General features: G+C 32.7%; 1 protein-coding gene across 1 annotated transcript; it reads right to left on the reverse strand.

The window, feature by feature from the left end:
- Positions 1 to 21,723: 21,723 nt before the first annotated feature.
- LOC125057474 (cuticle protein 3-like) lies at positions 21,724 to 23,582 on the reverse strand. Its single transcript, XM_047661199.1, has 4 exons — positions 23,480 to 23,582; positions 22,782 to 23,170; positions 22,354 to 22,484; positions 21,724 to 21,981 (listed from the first exon to the last, which is right to left on the reverse strand). Exons 1-4 carry the CDS (start codon positions 23,486 to 23,488, stop codon positions 21,776 to 21,778), a joined length of 735 nt encoding a protein of 244 aa, XP_047517155.1. The 5' UTR covers positions 23,489 to 23,582; the 3' UTR covers positions 21,724 to 21,775.
- Between the last annotated feature and the right edge of the window lie 711 nt (positions 23,583 to 24,293).

The following is a 24,293-nucleotide window of genomic DNA, read 5'->3' on the forward strand; positions in this document are numbered from 1 at the left end:
GATAACAGATTTCGGGTCGATCGCCTACACATTCATTTGATCAAATTAAGACAATTGTGGGTCTCTACATCCCTATGCCATGAGACAAGTTGAGGATAGAGCGATGTGGAGGTAGACCTTCAGTAAGACTACCTACAAGGAAGAAGAAGATTAAAAATGCCATCAGACGCATCTCACGATATTGTTTGTACTCGTAAACTATAGGAAATTGTGAACCATAATACATTTAACGTAATGTTTTTCGTTAGCTTAGGTTAGAGTAAGCTTTAAGGAGAAAGCATAGCTTATAAAAAAATATGCACTTCTCACACTCTTAGTTATTTTTAGCACGGGTTAAGTAATAGAAACTATAATGCCGCACGTTGGACTTTAAATGTACAGAGTTTTACAGAATTTAATTTTCTAATTAAATAAACTGCTGATGCTACTTCGTTTTATAATAATAAAACAATAATTGAATATGTATATTTATAAACAAATAACGTTATTTGTTTAGTGTGAAATACAATTATAGTTACGCAAAGTAAGGAAGCTATGTAATATAGTGTAAAAGCAATAAATAACAACAAATATGAAATGCCCACCTAATAGACACTATTTGTTAAAAGCTATTAATTGCTTGGTTATTCGTTAATTGCGTAGCGTAATACCGTTACGTTAAATGTTAAGATAGTTGGTCAGAGTTTGAAATTAGCCGAGTCGAAGAATGCTAAGGTGAATTGTGGATGACATCGGTCCTAAGCTCTTGGGGTCTCATACATCTTATCTGACACAGACTTACGCGAACGTATCAACTGTTACGTCATACGTAACAGTATAAGCCAGTTGCTCTCCTTTTTATTTAATTATGTCAATTGTACTATATTAATGTATATGCAACGAAGTGTTAATAAATAATAAATAAATATACTGCTGTCAACAACTTACTGTATTTGTGTTATGTGTGACAGTGTCAGTGAGATGGTTGTGGCGTTAGTTTCTTATGTACCTAATACACAAAGCATTTTCTGGGACCGTGTTATATTGTCTAAGTTATAGTCATCCTGTCAGAGTATTATCAGACAGAGTGAAGTGAAAAATTGCAATAACTTAGTAAAATCAATAGATAACAAAAACACGCTTTTACATTACGGGATGCTCAGGGCAGTCATCGCAAGCCATGGGCACTTTACGTATTGGTTGCGTTGCCGGCCTTTGAGAGATGAGTATACACTTTGTTTGGACAATGCATCTCCCAGGGAAGACCCCCCAAATGAATATTAATTGATTCCCATCTAGCGGGGGTAGATACGAAATAATATGTTATTTTCGAATTCTGCTGCACTTTGTTATTTTCATGTTATTATTTTAAAATTATTGGAAACGAGAATATATAAAAAGTCCCCCATATTTGCATGTCATTTTGCGTGATCCACTTACACAGTACAGCCGTAATGTCAAGGGTCGGCAGTCCTTTCTAAGTTTCTCTGTAATTAAACGAACAAAAACTTTATTGTGCTCAGGGCAAACTGAAGATGAGGCAACATATCGCACATCGGCAACAACAGTGTCACAACACATAAAAATAAGAAATTGAGATAAGTATCCCTTAAAAAGGGCAAACACAAACTTTATCGGCTAAAAAAACGTCATAATTATTGTGCTATTCCTCGCCGAGAGATGGCATTTAATACCCTTTTTCACTGAGCCACTTTCCTACCTTTGGCGGCGTAAACAATGTCACATCAAAGTTGATACGGAGCGGACGTGCTTCTTGTGTGTGTAGTACAGACATAACCTGCGTAACGACCCTATTACGGTAAGTAATTTTCATATAATTGTTTTGATATTTGCAAAAAGACAGTCACATCAAGTGAAATGACCATATTTTTGAGTTATTCTCCACTAACTATCTTAAAATTAGATAATAGAACTGTCATATTATGTGAAATGACAATTTTCGTGCTTTAGTGTTGACTGATACTGAATTATTATATGAGTAGAAGTGTTTTAACATGTTATATATAACTGTACTACCGACTAAGAAAAGTATTTAATTTGGTATTATTTAATAATGTGTCTTTAATTCTGCTTTATATAAAGTTTGAAATTTATCTTAGGGCGCATTACAACGGTTACAACTAAATTTTTTTTACTTTAGTAGGATATAATGAAGAGGAATTCAAGGAACAAGTTCATGATAGATTTAGTTTTACACAATGACACTCCAGAAGTATCCGTTGGCATAGATGAATCTGAAGCGTATAGAGAAAATCTCAATAATACCAATAAACTGAATCTACAAGTTTTAAACAATTTAGTCTACAACATAATAATTTAGATAAAGTAGTACGCAAAGATTTTATTAAGGATTAATTACATTATTAAGGGTGGTGAGTGTAAGTATAGATTAGAATGAAGACGATTTTATCGCAAATAGTGTCTATAGCGTTTATTATTGATCTAGGTATGCTAAGAAGAAGATTTGTTTGTAATAGCCAGGAAGAAATAACTGATATACAAAACGAAAATTCATAGAAGGTGGTAAGACAGCTGCAGACTAGAGAGACTATAAAAAGGATTGTGAATCAAAACAGCAACCTTACGCTAATGAGACAATGTATTAGAATCTTTAAAAAAACTTAAACATAAGTTTTGTTGCGACAAAGAAAGACCGCTGTGAACTTTGCACAAATTATGAAATTGCCGAAGGTAGTGCAAAAGAAAACTTAAAGCTGAAATATTGAAAACATATAGAAGAAAAGGGACGTGATAAAGGAAATATCTATTCTATTTTGTAGTAGGTGTATATGACTTACAAGCTGTTTTGCAGCTACCTCGTGAAAACACCTCAATTTTTATTATAAATCAAAATTAAGTTATTTTAACTTAACGATTTCACAATTGAGTACTGATAGAAACGAATGTTATTTCTGGCATGAAGGGGAAGCTAATCGTGGGTCCGATGAAATCGTGCGTACTATAAAACATTGGAAGCAAAACTACGTCTTATGATGGTCCAGGTAATTGCAGTAGCCAAAACAAAAACAGATTTATTTTATCGTTATATTAGTTTTTCCTGTGTAAGTATTAAAAGTATATCTCAAGTTTCTGATAACCGGACATACACAAAATGAAGGTGATGCTGTCCATTCTACCATTTAAAAACATACCGAAAAGGTTAAAATCTGGGCCTATTTACGTGCCAAACCAGTACGCTGAAGTGATCAGGTCAGCGAAGAAAAAAGGAAGACCGTACAACTTGACTAAAATTCCTGAATTCCAGCGATTTTTGTCGTTAAAAACTTTATCGCAAAATATACGCCATTTTGATGTTGTATGAATAGTTTTAATATCTTACTTGTTTCTTATATAACTGGTAATAACTACCTACAAAGATATTGTTAAATATTATTTGATTTACTTATAAAAAAACAATAAAAAGTATTAACAAATAAAAGTGTTTCATTTTACGAAATTTTTGATATTTTTTTCTGAAAAAGTGACACATTAGAGGAATTTAAAAGTAAAAAATAAATATAAAATAGAACAAATATCTTTAGATTTTAATTTACATAAAAACCTAATAGAGCATTAAATAATCTTCTTAAATATATCATAAGTTCTCCGATATGCTTTTCCAGCAAAAAATAAATGGAGTTCTAAATTTAAAAAATAAATAAATCGTCATTTCCCAAAAACTACATTTATTCTGTTGTGACACTCTCGTTGCCGATGTGCGATATATTGTTAAGGTTAACCAAATAATAGGCTTGCATACAAAGAGGTTTTGCCCTAAATAAACAATTAAACTTTCAAGTGAATTTAGTATGGAAAAAAATATGAACAAGAGTTTGCATTCCGTGTACTTAAAGTTAGTCACAGTAATATAATTATTTATTTTTATTATCACGCCTGTTTCCTGAAGACACCACGAATACGGTCCTGACATATCTCTCTCGCTTCATCCACATTCATGACATTCACCATGCATGCTCGTCGGTTATGGGAACTTTTATCTCGTCCCTTTTCTAGTATGTCTTACAATTTGGTCCAGGTATGTACGACCTTCCCAACCCGATTTAATCATCCACGGTTGTCATATCCTACTTGACAACCGCTTTCATCCGTTCGACATGGCCAAACCACCTAAGCATTCAAACTCAAACTCAAAATATCTTTATTCATATAGGAAAACAAGTACACATGAACGTCAACAAAAAAGATGATTCTAAATTTACATTTAGGTACTACCAGTTCGCAAGTCAAGCGTAAGGCGTAAGCGGGCAAGAAGAACTGGCAAGAAACTCTATGCTACCTACTCTTTTTTATCGCCAAGTTTTGAGTCATACAAATTGTTTCATACAAATACAAACTGGAGAAAATCATTCCCAATTAAATATTTTTTTTATTTAAGATTAGGATCATTTAAATATTCGTCAAATTTATAAAAAGCTTTATTGATTAATTTACTTTTAACGAGTGTTTTGAATTTATTCAGGGATAATTCTCTAATTGCGCTTGGGAGTTTTTTGTAAAAACGAATACAATTTCCCTTTCGCATCCTTGTCATTGCGTCCTATTTAACTCAAACTGGTATATAATTATAATAACAATACAAATTTTACGTCATTTTAATTTTGCCCTTTATATCTGCAGTAACAGGATCAGGATTTCAAAAAGGTTAACTGTATCATTGTGACTCAGAACATGACGTAAACCAAATAATAACTTCGCGAATAACACTTATATTAAGTAAGTAATAAATTGTTTAGTAAATGGGGCAATTATGAACCATTGATTTGGGTAATCTTTGAATATTCACGATACTGGTAGAAATGGTGTGTGAGACTATTTTTGAAGTGAAACTTCTTTATCGGGGTTGGAAAAAAATTTAGTGTAAAATTTTTTCGCTACGCGTCACGTTTTTCGGTTACGCGCCATGTTCCTTTTTGAAGTCAAACTTCTTTATCGGCGTTGGAAAAAAATTTACCGTCACATTATTTATTATTTATTATTGAAGTGAAACTTCTTTATCGGGGTTGGAAAAAAATTTAGTGTAACATTTTTGCGTTACGCGTCACATTTTTCCGTTACGCGCCATGTTGCTTTTTGAAGTCAAACTTCTTTACAGGCTTTACAATATGACATATTATAGTATGTTTTTGACTTTGAAGATTGACAACGGATTACATTTTCGAAGTCAAACTTCTTTATCGGCGTTAAAATATGACATATAGTATGTTCTTGACTTTGAAGTTTGACAACGGATTACATTTTCGACTTGAAATTTGCGAATCGCAATTTGCAGCAATTAATTTGTAAATTGTATGCTAGGCAGTGTATCAAAATTTACTGTGTTTAAATAAATAGTTTCGGACCTCTAAACTTAAACCAATTATGGCTCTGCGTACAACAAAGGTTTTATATAAGTTTCACTTCTTACACCTAGTACACGCACACATTTTTTTATTATTTATTATTTATTATTTATTATTTATTATTTATTATTTATTATTTATTATTTATTATTTATTATTTATTATTTATTATTTATTATTTATTATTTATTATTTATTATTTATTATTTATTATTTATTATTTATTATTTATTATTTATTATTTATTATTTATTATTTATTATTTATTATTTATTATTTATTATTTATTATTTATTATTTATTATTTATTATTTATTATTTATTATTTATTATTTATTATTTATTATTTATTATTTATTATTTATTATTTATTATTTATTATTTATTATTTATTATTTATTATTTATTATTTATTATTTATTATTTATTATTTATTATTTATTATTTATTATTTATTATTTATTATTTATTATTTATTATTTATTATTTATTATTTATTATTTATTATTTATTATTTATTATTTATTATTTATTATTTATTATTTATTATTTATTATTTATTATTTATTATTTATTATTTATTATTTATTATTTATTATTTATTATTTATTATTTATTATATATTATTTATTATTTATTATTTATTATTTATTATTTATTATTTATTATTTATTATTTATTATTTATTATTTATTATTTATTATTTATTATTTATTATTTATTATTTATTATTTATTATTTATTATTTATTATTCGACACTTAATATTTTAATGACAATTAAATTCATTAAATTCCTAACATATCTTCCTTTTTCCGTCCCTCTAAGTATCGGAAATCTAAACTTTGTGATTTGTATAAATATGAACAACACTTCAAGATTAGTTTGCCACTGAAGTTTCACTTCTGACATGTGTACTTTGTACACACACACTTTTTTTATATTATTTATTTTACCGTCTCTAAACAAGTCGAAGTAGCAGGTTCACAATTCAACGCGTATATTTTTTTTCACACTACGCCTAAAAAAATTAATTGTAATTCATGTAAAGTCGCGCACTCTTTTGTGAACTTTATAAAGAAATACATATCCACTTAATTTTTACCCTTCTACCAGTAACCCCCAATATTAAATAGCGATATTGGTACTATAATAATCTTTGTATGGCCGAGTCAGTGAATAATATTTGTTGGTAATTTATAAGAAAAAACCTTAACTGTCTTCAGTCCATCGCTTTCGCATCGTGGTCTACCCACGTTTCATTTTCCTGGAGGTCCCCTCCAACGGGTGACTTCGTCGGTCCATCTTTTTTACACCTTGCAATATGGCCTGCCCATTTCCATTTCAGCTGTAAGGCGTGGGTTAGCGTGTTAGTGATCTTAGTTATTGACCTGAAGTGACTCTTTTCGTATTTTGTGACTCTTTTCTATTTTTTTGGATGCTCCGCTCCATTGCTCTTTGGACACGAGTCACCTTTGACTACACTATTTCCGCAAACGTCCAGGATTGGCTCCTATAAACAAAACACATTACATGATAGGAATTAGTAACATTCCATAATAAACAAACAAAATAGATAAAACAGTTATGACCATATACTGACGATAAACCATTCCATTATATATTAATTAATAATAACTAATACATATCTAATTTATAAAGTAACCTAGACTTACTTTCTAGTATATGTCGCGACCGTAATCTTAAACGATGCAATATAATAGTTCAACTTCAGTAATTAGTGCAAATCGTTTGCGCATCCTTGAACGCTCCCTTCTTTAGCAATAACATAGATACAGTTTCGAAAATATTATACTTATTTTAAATATATGTTTCAATTTTGTTAAATTATATATAAATTCTAAATTTAATAAGCGTTTAATGTTGTATAGACCAGTGTTGGCCTGTGTGACTATCATCCCTAAGGTTCGAACCGCGGGAAAATGGACTTTTTGTCTATTTGACACAACACTCGCTCGTACGGTAAAGGATAACATTGTAAGGAAACGGGTGTGAGACCTAAAAAGAGAGCGTGTATCAGGCATAGTAGACATAGTGAGAAAAAAACAATTGATAACGAAACAGAACATAATTTATTTTAATATTAAGAGAAAATTAAATAGCCCAATTCCGTTAAAAATACTATAGAAACGTAGAACATGATGACCTCATACAGATCAAAAATACTTGATGTTTTATGCCTTCGACATTCAAGAGCCTCTCACGTCAAACCATTTACCTAACTAAATCGTCTATTTCAAATAGCTAAGTACACTATGGTGCAAGAAGTTAAGATGAAGCATTATCTATCAAGATGCCTTCATTAGCGCTCGCCCGCAGGTAGAACTTAATTAGCTTAGCTCACTTTCCCATGAGCCTTATATGTACTATCAGCAAACGACTTCTAAAACATTTTTGATTACTTATAAAATTATTACGCCAGAAGCTCACTAGATGGCGTTGATGAATGACGCTCAATCTATGGTTCGTATGAAATGGAAAACTATGAGAGTGATTGTTTGGTTATGACTGCGTGTGTGACAAAGAAATGTGTAATCGGAAATACACGCTAAAGTATTCTTAAAACACTCTCGCTTTTATCGAAATATATATATTAAGTTTATAAAAAAACGACCAATATTTAGGCCTTGACTTGTTTAAGCTATCGCGGAATATGGTTAAATGGAATATTAAGAATATCCATAGCGTTAAATCACCTGCATCATCAGCACACCCCACATACATACATAACTTAAACCAGGTCTTTTTTAGGAAGGAAAATAACCTATTGCTCTCAGAGAAAGATATAAATAAATATTACCAAAAAATTATAGCAGAAAAAAGTTAATCAAAATATTAATTTCCTTGCTGATAGTACTTTGAGAAAATTGCATTTTCATTTATCATTATTTTGATTAAGAATATTCTGATTTAAAATAAGCTTTACTCGAACAAATGGAACTACAATGTTTTAACTACAGTAAAAAGTGAGTATAAATTTATTTATAGTTTACAATGTTTACATTATTTAGTATTCATTCCGTGTGTGACAACGAAGGCTCTCGCTGACGATAGCCAAAAAGCGCTAGAAATGATGATTTATATTAATAATGTAATAAATTATATCCGTTAAAGTTTAATTTAAATTTGTAGTACTTGTGTAAGCCAAAGACAATATAGTATATGAAGGATTGAACATAAAATTTTATTATGTACTAGTATACTCGGCCAAGCGTTGCTGTGGCTAAGATTTTTATTATATTACATAGTAGTAAACTATTCAAGAGAAACGGCAGGAGAACACCTATCCACCATGCCTTTTTGGTGGTTATGCCATTTAATTGTAGCTTATGTGAAACGTTGGTATTTATTTTGATATGGATCAATACCTAGGTACGAATAAAGAGCCTTTACTAGCGGTGGTAGTTTAATAAAAAATAATAATAAAAGGACGCTTATTGTGACGTAACTATAAAAGATAGAGACATGCTGTCGTATGTATATCATTTTGTTCTATCATTAATAGTTTTCGCAGTGCACGCGATTGAAGGAAGTTTTTTGTTTATTTTTTTACACCTTGGGTTATTCAAGTTTTAGTAAGCATCCCTAATTTTTTTGAAAATATAACATAGCCCATATTACTCGAGAATAGTGTAGCTTGCCAACGGTGAAAGAATTTTTGAAATTAGACCAGTAGTTTCGGAGCCTATTCATTTCAAACAAACAAAAAATCAAATCTTTCCTCTTTATAATATTAGTATAAATAGTCTTACGCGATTTTGTTATTAACAAAATTAATCTTTTTGCTTAGATGAAATACATTAAGGTGCAAGATTGCTTAAGATTTCCATGCTTTATTCCCAACAAATGTGTCAAGTTTCCTAAGCAAATACATATTGATGAATATAAATTTAAACTAGGTTTGACCTTAATCTAAACCACCTCCCTAATTATTTAACGGGGTTAGGTTTGATTTCCGGTGAAACAATAATTGTTTTATGCCTTCTGAAACTTCAGAGTAGATTCTTTATAAATGTAATATAGGTGTTTTTTAATTTGAAAAAATCGAGTAAACATCTTTATAATGGGTAATAGATGTAGTGTAGCTACCACGCTACAAAGTTAAATAATAATTTATTGAATGTTTTATTTATTTATTTGTATTCGTACAGTTACATATATTATAAATAAGAAAACGCAGACAATATACAAAGCCAAAACAGATTACATTGTTACACAAAATATACGAAAAACATAAGTCGATAAAAAAGTAAACTGAAATTTAACATTAAACAAACAACAACTAAATATTTTAAGGAAAAATAAATTGTTACTACTGCTAACTTCTAAATAAAGTCAAAGTCTCTAAAATGTTTCCCCAGACCCTCTTTGGTAAGATGGCTTCATAGTCAGCGCATAGCCTTCGAGATGAACAGGTAGAGAAATACTTACCATAGTGTGAAACTGGCTCACATCGCCTAATAAGTAGTATCATGATTATTAATTAAGACATCTCTACTCGCTTTTGGTATTAAACCGCTGACGATACAATGTTGTATTTCATCAGCTGACAATAATTTAAATACGATTTTTCTGAAATTAGCGTGGAGTACTTGGACATTAGTACAGAATATTTTATTTTATAATGATTTCTAAGAGGTTTTCTAGTATTTTTCTCTTTTGCACGGCGATTGTTGCAAAAATTTTCTATTCTTATTTACGCTACAAAAGAGTTTATATGTAGTATTGTCTTTGATTAACATAACCTTTACACATTTAAAGAAAAAACTTTTTACCGGATTAAAGTTATGTATTATTATAAATTTACAATTATTTAACATAATTTTAAATTTAATTATTTATAATATGTAATAATTACCAATAAGGATTTGCAAAGATATCCTTTGATAATAAAGGTCATTATTATTTAGGAATAATCCGATTCCTTATTCGTGAGCAATTTGATCATACGGTGTACAAATATTTTGTCGGTGATGAAGATTGAAAATATTTTTTTCTTATGTATTGGATTTTTAAACATGAATAGTTGCTACTGCTTTAGGTTTTTAGGATTTATTATATGATTTTATTGTTATAATATTTACCCATTAAGTATAATATGTATTTATTTTGGCAAACGGGCAGGAGGCTCATCTGTTATTAAGTGATAAAATGGACACTCTCAATGTCTGGGCTCGCGAGTGCGTTGCCGGCATTTTAAGAATTGGTACGCTCCTTTCTTTAAAGACCCTAATTCAATTATAGCTCTATTAAGACTAACAATCAAAGTTTGTTTAAGGAAATACCAAGGCTTTATAGTTTCATAAACGGTATTGTTAGCGATATAAAAATTTCTCAATACGATACTTGACCTTACAAAGAAACGCCTTAAGGAACAAGTTACTGGCAATTTAACGTCGAAGAAATCTCCACATTCTTTGTTAAAATATACAACGGTATTTTGATTGAGCCGATAAATCCAATACATAGTGTAGTGTGGTCTCAGTATTCGCACTTTTGGTCCGTTGTGCGTTAAAGAGATTAGTATTAATTTAGGCTAAGGTGCTATGTGAGTAGTAAAAAAATGGTTGTCGTGGCATGAATAGCGTCTTGCTTATGATTTGGTTTTTGTTTTGTAATCAACAACATATTATTAATTGTTAACGCGTGTGTAGTCCAGACCAGCCTTGCGATTCTGTAACTCACTCTTCGAACTCACACAGCGGTTTTAACAGCGGCGGTCGCGCTCAAATCAGTCGTAAAGCAGTCATTTTACGATTTGGCATTCTGCTAAACGATCAACTACAAACTCTTTCCTTATCAGCAAGGCAGCACTGGTACTATGTCGTTACTACTGCTATATTGCTATAGCTATCCCGGCTTCAATCATGATTTTTTTCACCAAGATTGCGACATAGTAACGGATTTTCAGAGAACATCAGAAATTCATACCAAACGCCGGGTTTGGAATCTCGCTGTTGGCAATTACAGAGTACAGGCGCTGTCCTCACTTTCAACGTAGCGAAAATTGTATCAAGCTATTTAATATAAAGAAAATTATAGATAAAATAAAATTCTCCAACAAACGAACTCACTACAGAAACAACAGGCTAATTTAACACTTATATTTGACATTTCAAGTTATCAATATCTAGAGCTTGAACAATGGGTTCTTGCAATAAGTGTCATGAAGGCTATCTAAATCTAAATAAAATGATGAACCTAAAACAAAGGCTTTTAAAATGATGATAAATATATTGTATGATATCCCGTTAGCTCTCATCGGGCATGGTGTACTATGTTGAACTATGTTGAAATCAACATAGTTCAACAAACTAACTTCAATATAACTAAGACATGGCAATATCAAGAAATATTCTCGTACATTACTCGTCGAAGACCAATCCCTCTCCGAGCGGCTTGATTCCTTGGCGTTGCGTAGAGGTCATACTGTGTCTTCTGCATTTACCATGGAGAGTGTTCAGAGGAGTTTTTCGGATTGATACCTGCAGCTGAGCTTCATCATCGGACGTCGAGGCAGAATACGAAACTTCACCGGTATCACCCACGTCCGTCGTTCCACAGCTAAACTTTTTTTAAGGCAGTTTTTTCCGCGCACCACTACTATGTTGAACCAGCTGCCCACTGAACCAATAAGGCTAAGGTTCGTTCGAAAATAGATAGTACCAATTTTTAAAAGGCTGGCAATGCAATCGCAAGCTCTTTGGCATTTAGAGTGTCCATGGGTGGCGGTATCACTTAACATCAGGTGAGCCTCCTGTACGTTTGCCCCTTGTTCTATAAAAAAGAAGCATAATCCATCCACCATTGGTTCGCAGCGCGCTAAAGTTCTATGCTCACATTTCTCTTCTTTAAATCTATAGATGTAATTTATTACAATTATTTGACTTTTTAAATGCTGTAACTTAGCGAGATTACAGTCAGTCAATAATCCCTTTACTTACCCAGTTTAATTTTATAATTTTTAAATTATTTTAATAATTATGGAAGATTAAATGCATGTCATATATTAAGCATTTACCACAATAAAGTTAAAGAACGTTCCCAATAAATAAAAAACAACATTTGTAATCAGCGCCATCTATGAAAGCTTCTACAATTCAGAGAACTAACAAAAGGCTCTTTATATTCTTCCAATCGAATGTATTGATACATTTGTTTGGTTTGCGTGTTCTTCGCTAGATGGTGTTAAATTACATTGAAAGTATAATTATTTGGGTTGTATTAAGAGTGTGGGATAATATAAGAATATTATAGATTTGAATATTAGGGCATAAAAAATCATTGATGTATCAGTAAAAATTTAATAACAATATTTAAGTAACAATTTTAATAATAATAGCCATATTTAGGATTATATGTTGGTAATTGTTTGGGTCCGCTGAAATCTTCTCCTCTAACCTGCGTTTGAGTGTAAACAGGCATGGTTTCCGTGCGAGGACTGGCCGCAGTTACCCATTTTGGATTTCCGGTGGATATCATTACTTCGTCGTCCTCTGACATGTATGTTGACTTATATGATGGTTCTGTGCTTGCATTTTCTATAGAAAAGTTTGGTGTGGCCGTTGTTGGAAAATTTGTCATCATCTTAGAATGGAAATCAGTTACCCGACTAGGATCACCATTTAAATGATTAAAGTTCATATAATACGTTGTTGGAGAAATGGTACTTTTATAATTTTCACTTTCATAATTATATTTCTTGTTGGGAAAAAATGGCTGATTATTTTCATAAATTCTCACTTCATCTGTTGGTCCAAATAGATTTGGTTTTTCAGAATTGTTGGTATCATTGTTTGGTGAATTATTATATGAATTTGCATCATTAACATTCTCCATAGATTTGATGCTACCTACTCGTATTTTAGGTTTTGGCGATTCAGATGAGTTATTTTCTGTTTCTTTACCAATAGCTTCAGGTGAATGTAGTGGTCGATCATAGCTGTAGCCCTTATCATAGATTACTTGCACTGGAATTATTACATTATTCAATGGGACGTTACTAGGTCGGTTCATGTTATTTAAATTATCGTCAAACATATTCGTAGGTTCGACTATCGTTTTCTTCGTAAGAAGCCCTTTATTTTGTTTCGTAGCTTTATTATCATTGCGAGGCATATAATTCTTATATCCATACTTTTCTTCATTGTACGATCCTGAAAAATAATATTTTTATAGTTTCACTTATATCACGTAAAATTTAAAATATTTGTAAATAATATATTACCATCATCGACAATTCCTGCGACTTTATTGATATAAGCTTGTTCAATAACTTTTTGTATCTCTTTAGGAATAGGAGGTGGCGTAGGTAAATGGGCACCACTTGGTTGAAATCCATTTTCATCTGCAGTATATTCCATCTTGTAGACTTTGCCATCATCACCGATGTAAGAGAAAGATCCTTTTGACTTTATACCATCTTTAGCAGTACCAATAACATCAGTGTTAATACCATCAGAAGTATCAAAGCTATAGGAAAATCCATCTGATTTCAAATTATTGTTTTGCTTTGTAATTATAGCGTTTCTGTCATTATTTTGTGATTCCATCCTTCTGGCAGACGACAAATTGGGTTCATATAGACGAGGTGAGTATGTGTCATATTGTTTCTGGTCACCTTCTATTTCAACTTCTTTGCCTGAATTAATAGTAGGATAATAATAGTCCATGTTAGAAATTTGATTTGCGAACATTGTGTTTGGTTCAAAGTTGGACAGTGATGACATTGGAGAGAAGGAATATTTCTCCTCGATTCCGGAAACTGGTATAGCTACTCCTGTACTGTTAGATTTATTAACATCGCCATAGCCGAAGGGTTCATCAACTCTGTGTGATTGGTTGATAACCTGTGGAATTTTGGATTCCGTGGTGTCATAAATAAAATCAGTTAATGTCGGCACCTGTGCAGATGGAGTAGAAATATACTCTGAAACTGAGTTCGTAGTGGTCGCTAAAGCAGGTGTTGAGCTTGTTGGTGTATTAAAATCGATATCATAGGACACAGGTTCACTGCCTTGAGAGCCAATATAGTAATTTCCCATTTCTTTAAGTTCTGGAGTAGTTTTCAGGGCTGTATATTCCGTATACACTTCATGACTTGGTAATTCTAAGGGTAGATCGCTGTAGTTAAGGTCTCCCGCTGACAAATGCGCATCAGGAGGTGGTAGATAACCACGACTTAATTTGTCGCCTAACACCAATTCGGTTAGAAAGAAGAGAACCTGAAATTGTAAAAGGTTATTAATATTTTAAACAGTATTAGTAGCAATATATGATTAACGAGTACTAACCAAAAATATCTCCATAGCGATGTTTTAAGATCAGCCACCAGATTTGATGTGTGCTTTGTATCATCCAATATTGATATTTATAGTATCTTTATCTAATTGCTATAAACTGGACGTGACGGACAGACAACGTGACAAAAGTCTAATTGTTGCTGTCAAATGTGTAATGTGAAGACGATTTCATTCACATTTCATCAACGCATTGTCGTAGTCGTGTAATAATTGATCCTTGGCATATTGGTTAAAATGTAATATAGTATTAGTAAAACTGAAATTTAAGTTGTACTATAATAATTTTATAGAGCAGTGTTGGCCTAGAAGCTTCAGCGTGCGACTCTCATACCTGAGGTCGTAGGTTCGAACCTCGGCTGTGCACCAATGGGCTTTCTTTCTATGTGCGCATTTAACATTTGCTCGAACGGTGAAGGAAAACATCAGAAGGAAACCGACATGTCTTAGACCTAAAAAGTCAACGGCGTGTGTCAGGCACAGGAGGCAGATCACCTACTTGTCTATTAGATTTAAAAAATGTTCATGAAACAGATTCAGAAATCTGAGGGCAAGACCTAAGAGAGGTTGTAGCGCCACTGATTTTTTTATAATAGTTTTATATAACTTAAATGATTTAGGACATTTAAAAATATTACTTAAGTATGTTAGAAAACTATATTAACTTCCAAAACTAGGAACACAAATTTAATAAAGTTATTAGTTTAATTTTATAACAACACAATTGAAACAGGTGCAAAGGTACGCAAAACTAATTCTGGATTTGATAAATCATCATAAATTTCACACTAGAGAAATGTAACTTATAAAATCTCCACATTGGCTTACTGTACAATAGTTCTTTTAAGCGTAAACTAAAAGTTAAACTGACGGAATAATGGTAAACTCGAAAATTTCTTCGATTCTATAATATAGCCACTACACATCTTTAATCGACATTTTGTCCATATATTTTAGGTCTATAATTTGATTTGGTCTATTAAGAAATTAATAGGATACATATAATTCTTGTTGCATAACCAGTAATTGGAAATTTATAGAGAGACCGCAACATAGCATATATCGAAAACGGTTTCACTATATTTTTTCCAATTAGCCATCCAACGGTGGCGTACTATACAAAATTATCTAGGACCATCAATCATTTGATCCTCTTCCATAAGTCGTGACCCCTTATCTGAAGCAAGGACATAGATATAACCAATATTTACCATTCAGAGCATTTATTTGCGAAAGGTCAAAATAGACACGAAATCTAATCGTCCGACCATTGTCTCCATTATAATTTGGCCTGATCTTTGACTCGGGCAAGTTTTGTAATCAATATCGATATAATTAACGTCAATGCACGGTCTCATCATTTACAAATTAAGCGTGAAGGCTTCGAAGGGCGTGTACTGCGTGTAATGTAGTTAGTGTTGCCCAAAATCGGTCTTGGTCTTGCAGTCTTGGTCTTGTTCTTGCGCTTTTGCAAGACCAAGACCAATACCAAGACCGCCTTATTATAGCAAGACCAATACCAAGACTGAACCCTGCAAGACTTGAGCAAGACAATACTTAAGCCTGCAAGACTCTTGCGTCTTGCAGTTAAGACAAACTGAGATTTGGGCGTTATTAAGTAGGTATTTGGTTTCAATCCCGATTTTGAGAAACGTTCCCCAGTATCAAAACCGTAGGTATCACAAATCATAACACTAAACTAAGGGCTGCAGTTGTATTTGTAAGTGGCAACGTGCCGCTCGTCTGAAAGCACCCTGAAACGTATTGTATATTGATTAGGTAGGTAAGTACTTATTATATTTCAACAATTTATTAAGTAGGTAGCGTGTTAATACTCACAAATCTGTTCCCTAATAACTTTCTAGCAAAGTTCATACCTTGTAGGTATCTACCTATAATAATATGTTATGCTTGTTTATGTCTAATGTGCAGATCTAACGTTAGTACTCGTAGGTTGGTATGTGCTTAAAATTATAGTTAACAAAATTATATAAACATCATGTAGGTGTGAAACTTATGTTTCAAAGTTTATATTATTCTTCTATTTAGCAGAATTTAAAACTAACAGCGAGTCGAGTAGGTCTAGTAACAGTTTCTACGGCAGCCAATACTATGGTACAGACGCCAGCACATCAAGCTACTACAATCTATCAAATTTCTTCAACAGATTTTCAAGTTTATCGCTAAAGAATTAAGGTTCAAAGTTGATTGGCGAAATGTGACGTTCTGCGAATAAACTGTTGGTCAGTCGGTGTATTAAATACCTACTTATTTGATAATTTACCGACAAAGACACCGCGGTTTGGAACAAGTGTAACACAGCATTTGACACTGAGCGCCGCATTCGCCGACAAAGAGTACGGACAGAGGCACACAAATTTTTACCTATTTTGGTAGGGTTGGTATAGGAGTATAAAATTAAATGACCTTGAAGATGTCCCAGCAGTATGTAGGTATATATTGAATGCTCTGAGTTTTTTTTATTTAAATACATTCTCAGACTGGCTTGAATTCGAACACTACAGCGTTAAAAGCTGTCGGGCGAGATGATAATTAATAACTAAGTAGGTATTGCATCTATTGAATTGCGAATATTTTGATTTCGAAATAATCATTGTTAATATCGGTAAATGATAGATAGTGAATGATACCTAGGTACTAAAATGTGAGCAGCAAGATTGAAAAGTGTATATGCCATGTCAGTGCTTTCAATAAGTTTATTTTAAAAAAGCTCTCTAGTAAGATTTAGAGTTTACCATTCAATTACACACAACATATTATTGAAAAACAAAAATTATGAAAAAGATATTTAGACTGAGTACTTAGGGTCGATTCGACCAAACAAGAGTAAATCTTAATCTTAGAATAAATCGTCAGTTAATCGAGAGTAAATAAATTTTACGTTTTACCAACTACAAATTCTAAGAATTCGAACCGTTTCGCACGGAATAACAGCTATTCCTAGAATAATTTAATGGCGTCAGTCAGTCCAATCAGCTGATTTCTGTCATTTCACAAATATGTATTCTGTGTTTTAATTTCAAGTCAACGCAACGCACTAAATTAATAGTCTGGCATTGTATAATGAAACGTTTAAACAATTTAGTATTTATTTATTTATTTTTAGATTTTTTATTTTCTATAATATTAGAATGAAATTCAACTAGGCTCAACAGAAGTTCCTTTTTAGACGAAAGCCTCAAACAAACAAGAAATAAAAACTTTTTGTTGTCGTTTAACACCTGTTAAAAGCTACTTTTTCACACTATAATACGGCAAAATCGAGTTGACATGATATATGCTCTTACACTGTCCCGTTGTAGAACAACATTTATTTGCCGAGTTTTATTTTCGTTCACCATTTTATTGCTATTCGCGTATTGTTATTCCTAGCGCAATTATACTATCGATTACGTGCACAAACGACTATGGATTTACTCGAGATTAAAATCATGGAATAGATTATTCTTGGTATAGTTACTCGTGTATAAATTGAAGTTTGGTCGAATCGACCCTTAGGAAATTAGTAGAAAAAATATTCTATCGTGGATACCTAGTTATTAAAAAGTGGATAAACGTTGTATTTACTTAATTTTATTTTTCTGTGCTAATGCCAACATTGACAACCCCACCAAAATAGGTAAACATTTAGTCCGCTTCTAGACTTTGTGTTGCCGCCGTCGCTTTCATGTCAAAGGTCGCCGCCACTGCCCATGTTCTAAACAATAAAATAAGTTTCCGGGTGCTCAGAACGGACGCAAATAGATTATGTTGTCCTCGCAAGGAAGAATGTAGTCGTAAGGATAGGTAGATTTTATAAAAATTGTTGTAAGTAATAAAAATATACCTAGTTTATATTATTACTAGCTGGCCTGGCGAACATCGTACCGCCTAACAGTCGATTCTTTATTTGTTTAAAATACTTATTCTGCTATTCGGGACACCGGTCTAGCTAGTAAGATAAAAAAAGAAAATTGATAAGACAACAAATACATTATGTCAAAAAATAAAAATTTACCTTCCCGGAACCCCTCCACTAACACTTGAACTTTATGCTATGGTATTAAAGTTCAAATTCACTTTTAAGTATTATTACGAATATTTTGTATGGGAATATAGAAAAGTGTTGTTTTTAGACTGATTCACTCAATTTTATTTTAATTTTTCTCCATAAGAACCATCTTCGTACTTCATGGTATATTATTTAAAAAAATCAGACAAATCGGTCAAACCGTTTTCATGTTATGTCGTGACAACGGAAAACGGGTTTCATTTTTATATATATAGATTACCTATTATACCTTTTTAAAGGACATTGCACTGCAAAATTGGAAGTGGGTGATTTTAACAAACTTGAAACGTGGAAAAGCTCCAAATATGAGCGACGTCATATTGCTTTACGCATTTTGTTTTAAAATCATCGAGAATTGCAGTGTCGGTTTATCAACTTCTATCGTACCTACTCTAGTAGCGACTATTGTCTTCAGCGATGATTTACTAAATAAATAAAAATAATCGTCGTGTAGGTACGACGATTATTTTTCTAAGGAATACAATTTTGTTGTAGTAGGTACCTACATCGTTTCTTACTTACACATACTTTAACGACAGTACCTACGTAGCAAAGCGCGACAGTCACGAGTACGACAAATTGCCTAAAAAATGTACCTACGCACACTGTAATGAAATCTGCTAATCTGAACACAATGCCTGTGGCCTGCCTGCTATTATTGGTTGATGTACAATACATTGCTGAATGCTCCAGGATAGCCCGCAAGCCCCCACAAATAGCAATAGGCAAATAGGTATTTGCAAGTCTTGCGAGACTTGCGAGACTCTTGCTGCAAGATCAAGACCAAGACCAAGACTGAGAGCGCAATACCAAGACCAAGACCAAGACCAGGTGTATTGACGCAAGACAATACCAAGACTGGCCTAAGTCTCGTCTTGGTCTTGCATTTGGGCAACACTAAATGTAGTGGTAATTTCTAGAAGTATAATGACAATTTAATTATTAAAAGAATATCTTACATATTTATTTTCTATTACACGCCCAGCTTACAGAATTCCTGTTATACTTAAAGCTACTTTTACTATCATCTGTCATGAAAACCTTTAGTCTGTCAATTGAATTGTCCTGTACTGACCATGAATTAATTAAAACCGCCACCGCTATGATCATCTGCTTGCAGCTAGCAACACCTCGTTCTATATATGTGTAAAATCATGATTTAACAATGATAATATTGTATTAGAACGTCACCAATGGTACTTGGTAGTAAATAAATGTCATTAGATGTGACTATGAGCAGTGTTGGCCTAGTGGCTTTAGCGTGCGACTCTCGTCCCTGAGGTCGTAAGTTCGATCCCCGGCTGTGGACTTTCCTTCTATGTGCGCATTTAACATTCGCTCGAACGGTGAAGGAAAACATCGTGAGGAAACCAAAAAGACAACGGCGTGTGTCAGGCACAGAAGGCTGATCATCTACTTGCCTATTAGATTGAAAAATGATCATGAAACAGATTCAGAAATCTGAGGCCCAGTCCTAAAGAGGTTGTAGTGCCATTGATTTTTAGATGTGAATATGAGTTAACTAAGTAACTGCTCGGAAGTTGACAAGTATGAATAGGGTTCTTGAGTGCTATAAAAAATTCTAAAATATTTCATACAAATATTATACATATACACATTTTGAAACCCTTTTAATTTAAATAACTAAGAATACAGTATACCCTTAGAAAATATTTTTAACTGTAAAACAATTTTATCTGTTTTGTTGGACATTCCAAAACGAAGTCAAAGACTGATTAAAGAGTTGGTGTTAAGACCATTTTTAGTTTTTATTTATTGTTTAAGATATCATTGGTAACTAGTTTAGCTCAGAAACATCGTTAATTTTACTATTCATAGTATAAAATATTATACTACCCATAATATTATCAGAATATTATGTTTAGAAGTATCAACTTAGGCACTTTTCCATACTAAAACAATTATTTTTAAATTAGTAGTGTAAGAGAAAATGGTGAAAAGGTGGTTTCACAATTTTAACACTAAAGTAAAAGATACGCCAAGCTTTTAAAAGTTATAAAATAAAGAGTATATTTCTTCACCGCGCTTCTTTTTTTGTTCGTGAAAAAGAAACAATGTCTGATATGTACGATTATCTCTGGTAGAGATCTTGCAAGACTGAATGTAAAATTCAATGTAGTATGAAATTTTATCTAGATCAGATCAAGTTGTTATAATAACTTGAAGACGTTCAAGCTTTTCTCTATCTAGATTTGAAGTCATTAGGTAATGTTCTAAATTTAAAAATCTGCATTGTCATGAAATATTGTGAAAGTGATAACGTTTACCTCTATTTAAGATATTACTACATCTAGTTACTACTACCTGTTTATAAAAACTTTAGAGTATAGGTATAGTTTAGGGAAGAAATTTTTCATTTCTAGATACTATTTACATTTTGCACAAATCATAAATTCCTATTTATAAAGACTGAGCAGTGTTGGCCTAGTGGCTTCAGCGTGCGACGGTCATCCCTAATGGAGTAGGTTCGATCCCCGGAAGTGCATGATTGGACTATATGTCTATGTGCGCTGTTAACATTCGCTCGAACGGTGAAGGAAAACATCGTGAAGTCACCGGCTTGCCTACGACCCAAAAAGTTAACGGCGTTTGTCAGGCATAGGACGCTCATAGAAAATTTATTAGATTGATAAATATTAAATACCATGAAACATAAATCTGAGGCCCAGATTTAAAAAGGTTGTAGATCTACTGTTTTCTTTATTTATAAAGTTGTGTTTACACTGTAATAAAAATCGTCATTAATATACTGCAGATAAAACGGTGCAATTATTTGGATTTATTTTTTATTAATAGAAAGCTAGTAAGTCATTTCATAATTCATATATACGCTTCAATATTCAGAGACAAATCTGGCTAATAATGCATATTTGAAATAGGCATGAGCTTTTTTATTGATTAGCATTTTTTACGTAGTAGTGTAGTCAAGAGTAGGTATAGTAAAAGAACAATTTTCTTCTATAATTTATTAAATCTAAGTCCGTCGGAATGCATCAGTCTATATCAATATCTTGGAGGTAAGTAAGCTTTGGTCACCGAAGGAATTCTTGATGGTTGATAATAGTTAGGGTTTCTGAAGGCTGCGGAATCGGTGATGATGGAGTCATCGTCTGTTTGGGCGTTGGATGGATCAACGGTGTATCTGTTTTCATAGTTACCGTAGTTCTCTTTGTAGTTGTTGCTTTCATATTTAGCCTCGTTGTATGAGCCTGTAAAATTTCGCTTTAATACACTGACATGCCTATGTTATAAGGGAGCGTTCAAGTATTACGTAACGAATTTTGGACGGGGGGGGGTTGTAAAACGTTACGATGCGGGGCGGGGATTGAATTACGCGTTCTTATCTATATTATTTTAGACTTTCCAGTACTTTACACCACATAATGATAAGTTTTAGGTATAAAGAGCCACTGGGTAGTCACGAAACGTTACGTGGGGGGAGGGGTCAATAATCTCCAATACACTGGAACCCGCTGAACCAATATTGAAAAATCTTGAGTCTAATTTCCAATAGAGCCGATAATTTCAAAAGCTTTTCCATAGATGTTGCAAGTTTATTGCTATTAAAATAAAGTATTTACCGTCATCAAAAATTCCCGCAGCTTCATCCCTTGCGTTTTGTTCTAGAGCCTTAAGGATTTCTTCTGGAATGGGTGGGGATGTGGGGAGATGATCGCCTTGTGGTTGGAAACCGTTTTGGTCAGCGGTATATCTGTAATAAGAAGATTTATTTGTTATGTTTTGATTAGATGGTAATAGTTTTCTCTATAAAACTGTAATAAGTATAAATGTTTAAATTCAGTGACCATCTGAAAATTATTTTGTACGATTGTTGCGTAGATAATTAGTGTAATTCTGAAGGAATAAAAGCTTTTATTTATTTTCTAAATATTAGTGTATTGCTCTTTTCCAATTAGAAATATCTTCACCGTGGTTAACTTATAGCTGATATAGGAAAACTAAAAATGTAAAATATTTTTTTTTTTTGGAAAGGAAAGGAATTACTTACCTAATACTGTACTGCTTTCCATCATCACCAATATAGGAAAAGCCGCCTTGAGCCTCTACACCATTTGTCGCTACACCGCTCTCTTCAGCTGCAATGCCATTCTCTGTTTCGAATGCAAATGAGTAGGAATCACCATTGTTCACATTGTCTTGGCGGAGGATCGCTGCGTTCCTTTCAAAAGCAGCCTGTGTTCTCTCCGGGCGGTAGTCAAAGTTGCCTTCATAGTTGTATCTGTTGACGTCTTGGCCATTGGGAATGAAGGTATCACCAGAACCGAAATTCGGGGTATCCAAAAAGTCTCCACCAGCAGCTTGGGCTGATGAAGGAGGCAGGTACGTTTTGTCCAGCTTAGCTCCGCTAGACAAGGCAGCCACGGTTAGGATTATGAACTGAAAAAAATAAAAAATCGTATTATTCTTTTGTTTAACCTAGAAAAATACAGGTAATCATTTCAGAAAAAAGAGTTAAGGATATGTATAATTTTCCACTATTAGATGCTTAGAAGTCCGGGGTTTGATTCCCAGCGAAGCAATGATAATTGTAACGAGCTATCAGATCAATGGTATTTAAATTTCACAGTCCCATACACGATTATATAGGGTGATTAGTACTCCATACACACAACTCAATTATAAAGTCTTTAAAAAAGCTAATCAACTTGCAATTATAGTAAAAGCAATATATAAACAAATCTATACCAGTTTCATTGCGAGGATGTTGCTACTGCTAAAACGCTGATAGTACGAATGTGTTGAGAAAAAAATGATGTGCTTATTTATAGCGAATGTTGTTCATATCGATCTATATTAATCCACTGCTCTTTATTAAATCGTGTCTTGATTTTGTAATCTAAATACGTGAAGATGGACGTATCATTATTGGACGGTGTTATGCATGACGAACTTGAACAAAAAGGCAATTGGACCGACCGAGAATGATTTTTTGTCATAAAAATACATCATATTCACTTATTACATTATCTCTAACATATGTATAATATATCAATATAATATTGTTACAAAAAAAATATTGGTTGTTTGTAAAGTAGGTTTACGATCGAGATGTTTACGTGATAACGTCTTATTGGTGATATAAGTTTTTGGGAAGTAAGGAATTAATGAAGATAACAATTTTTTCAAATTTTAAATTACATCTATCGTTTTATTCACACTTTTGATGATAAATTTCGGGTGTAAAATGACAAGTTTACTTATTCGACTATGATATACATTTTTCTTCATACATTCACGGAATGACTGGCAGCGCTCGAGATGAGACGGGAGATCGGTCCGTCTCTCTCTCGTTATACCTGCGATCGCGCTCGTGAGGTTTTGGTGTGACACAAGTTTCTGAACATGTCACCCGACTAAAACGATTTTAAAGACGTTATCACGTCAAAAACACCGTAGATCTCTTCAAGGGTTTTTTATTAATTCAACGATTACACGCAGAAATACACTATTTACCACACACAAAATACTATTACTAATTACGTGCACTTAACTCAGTACT

This window comes from Pieris napi, chromosome 16, assembly GCF_905475465.1.
Source record: "Pieris napi chromosome 16, ilPieNapi1.2, whole genome shotgun sequence".
Taxonomy (NCBI): Eukaryota; Metazoa; Arthropoda; class Insecta; order Lepidoptera; family Pieridae; genus Pieris; species Pieris napi.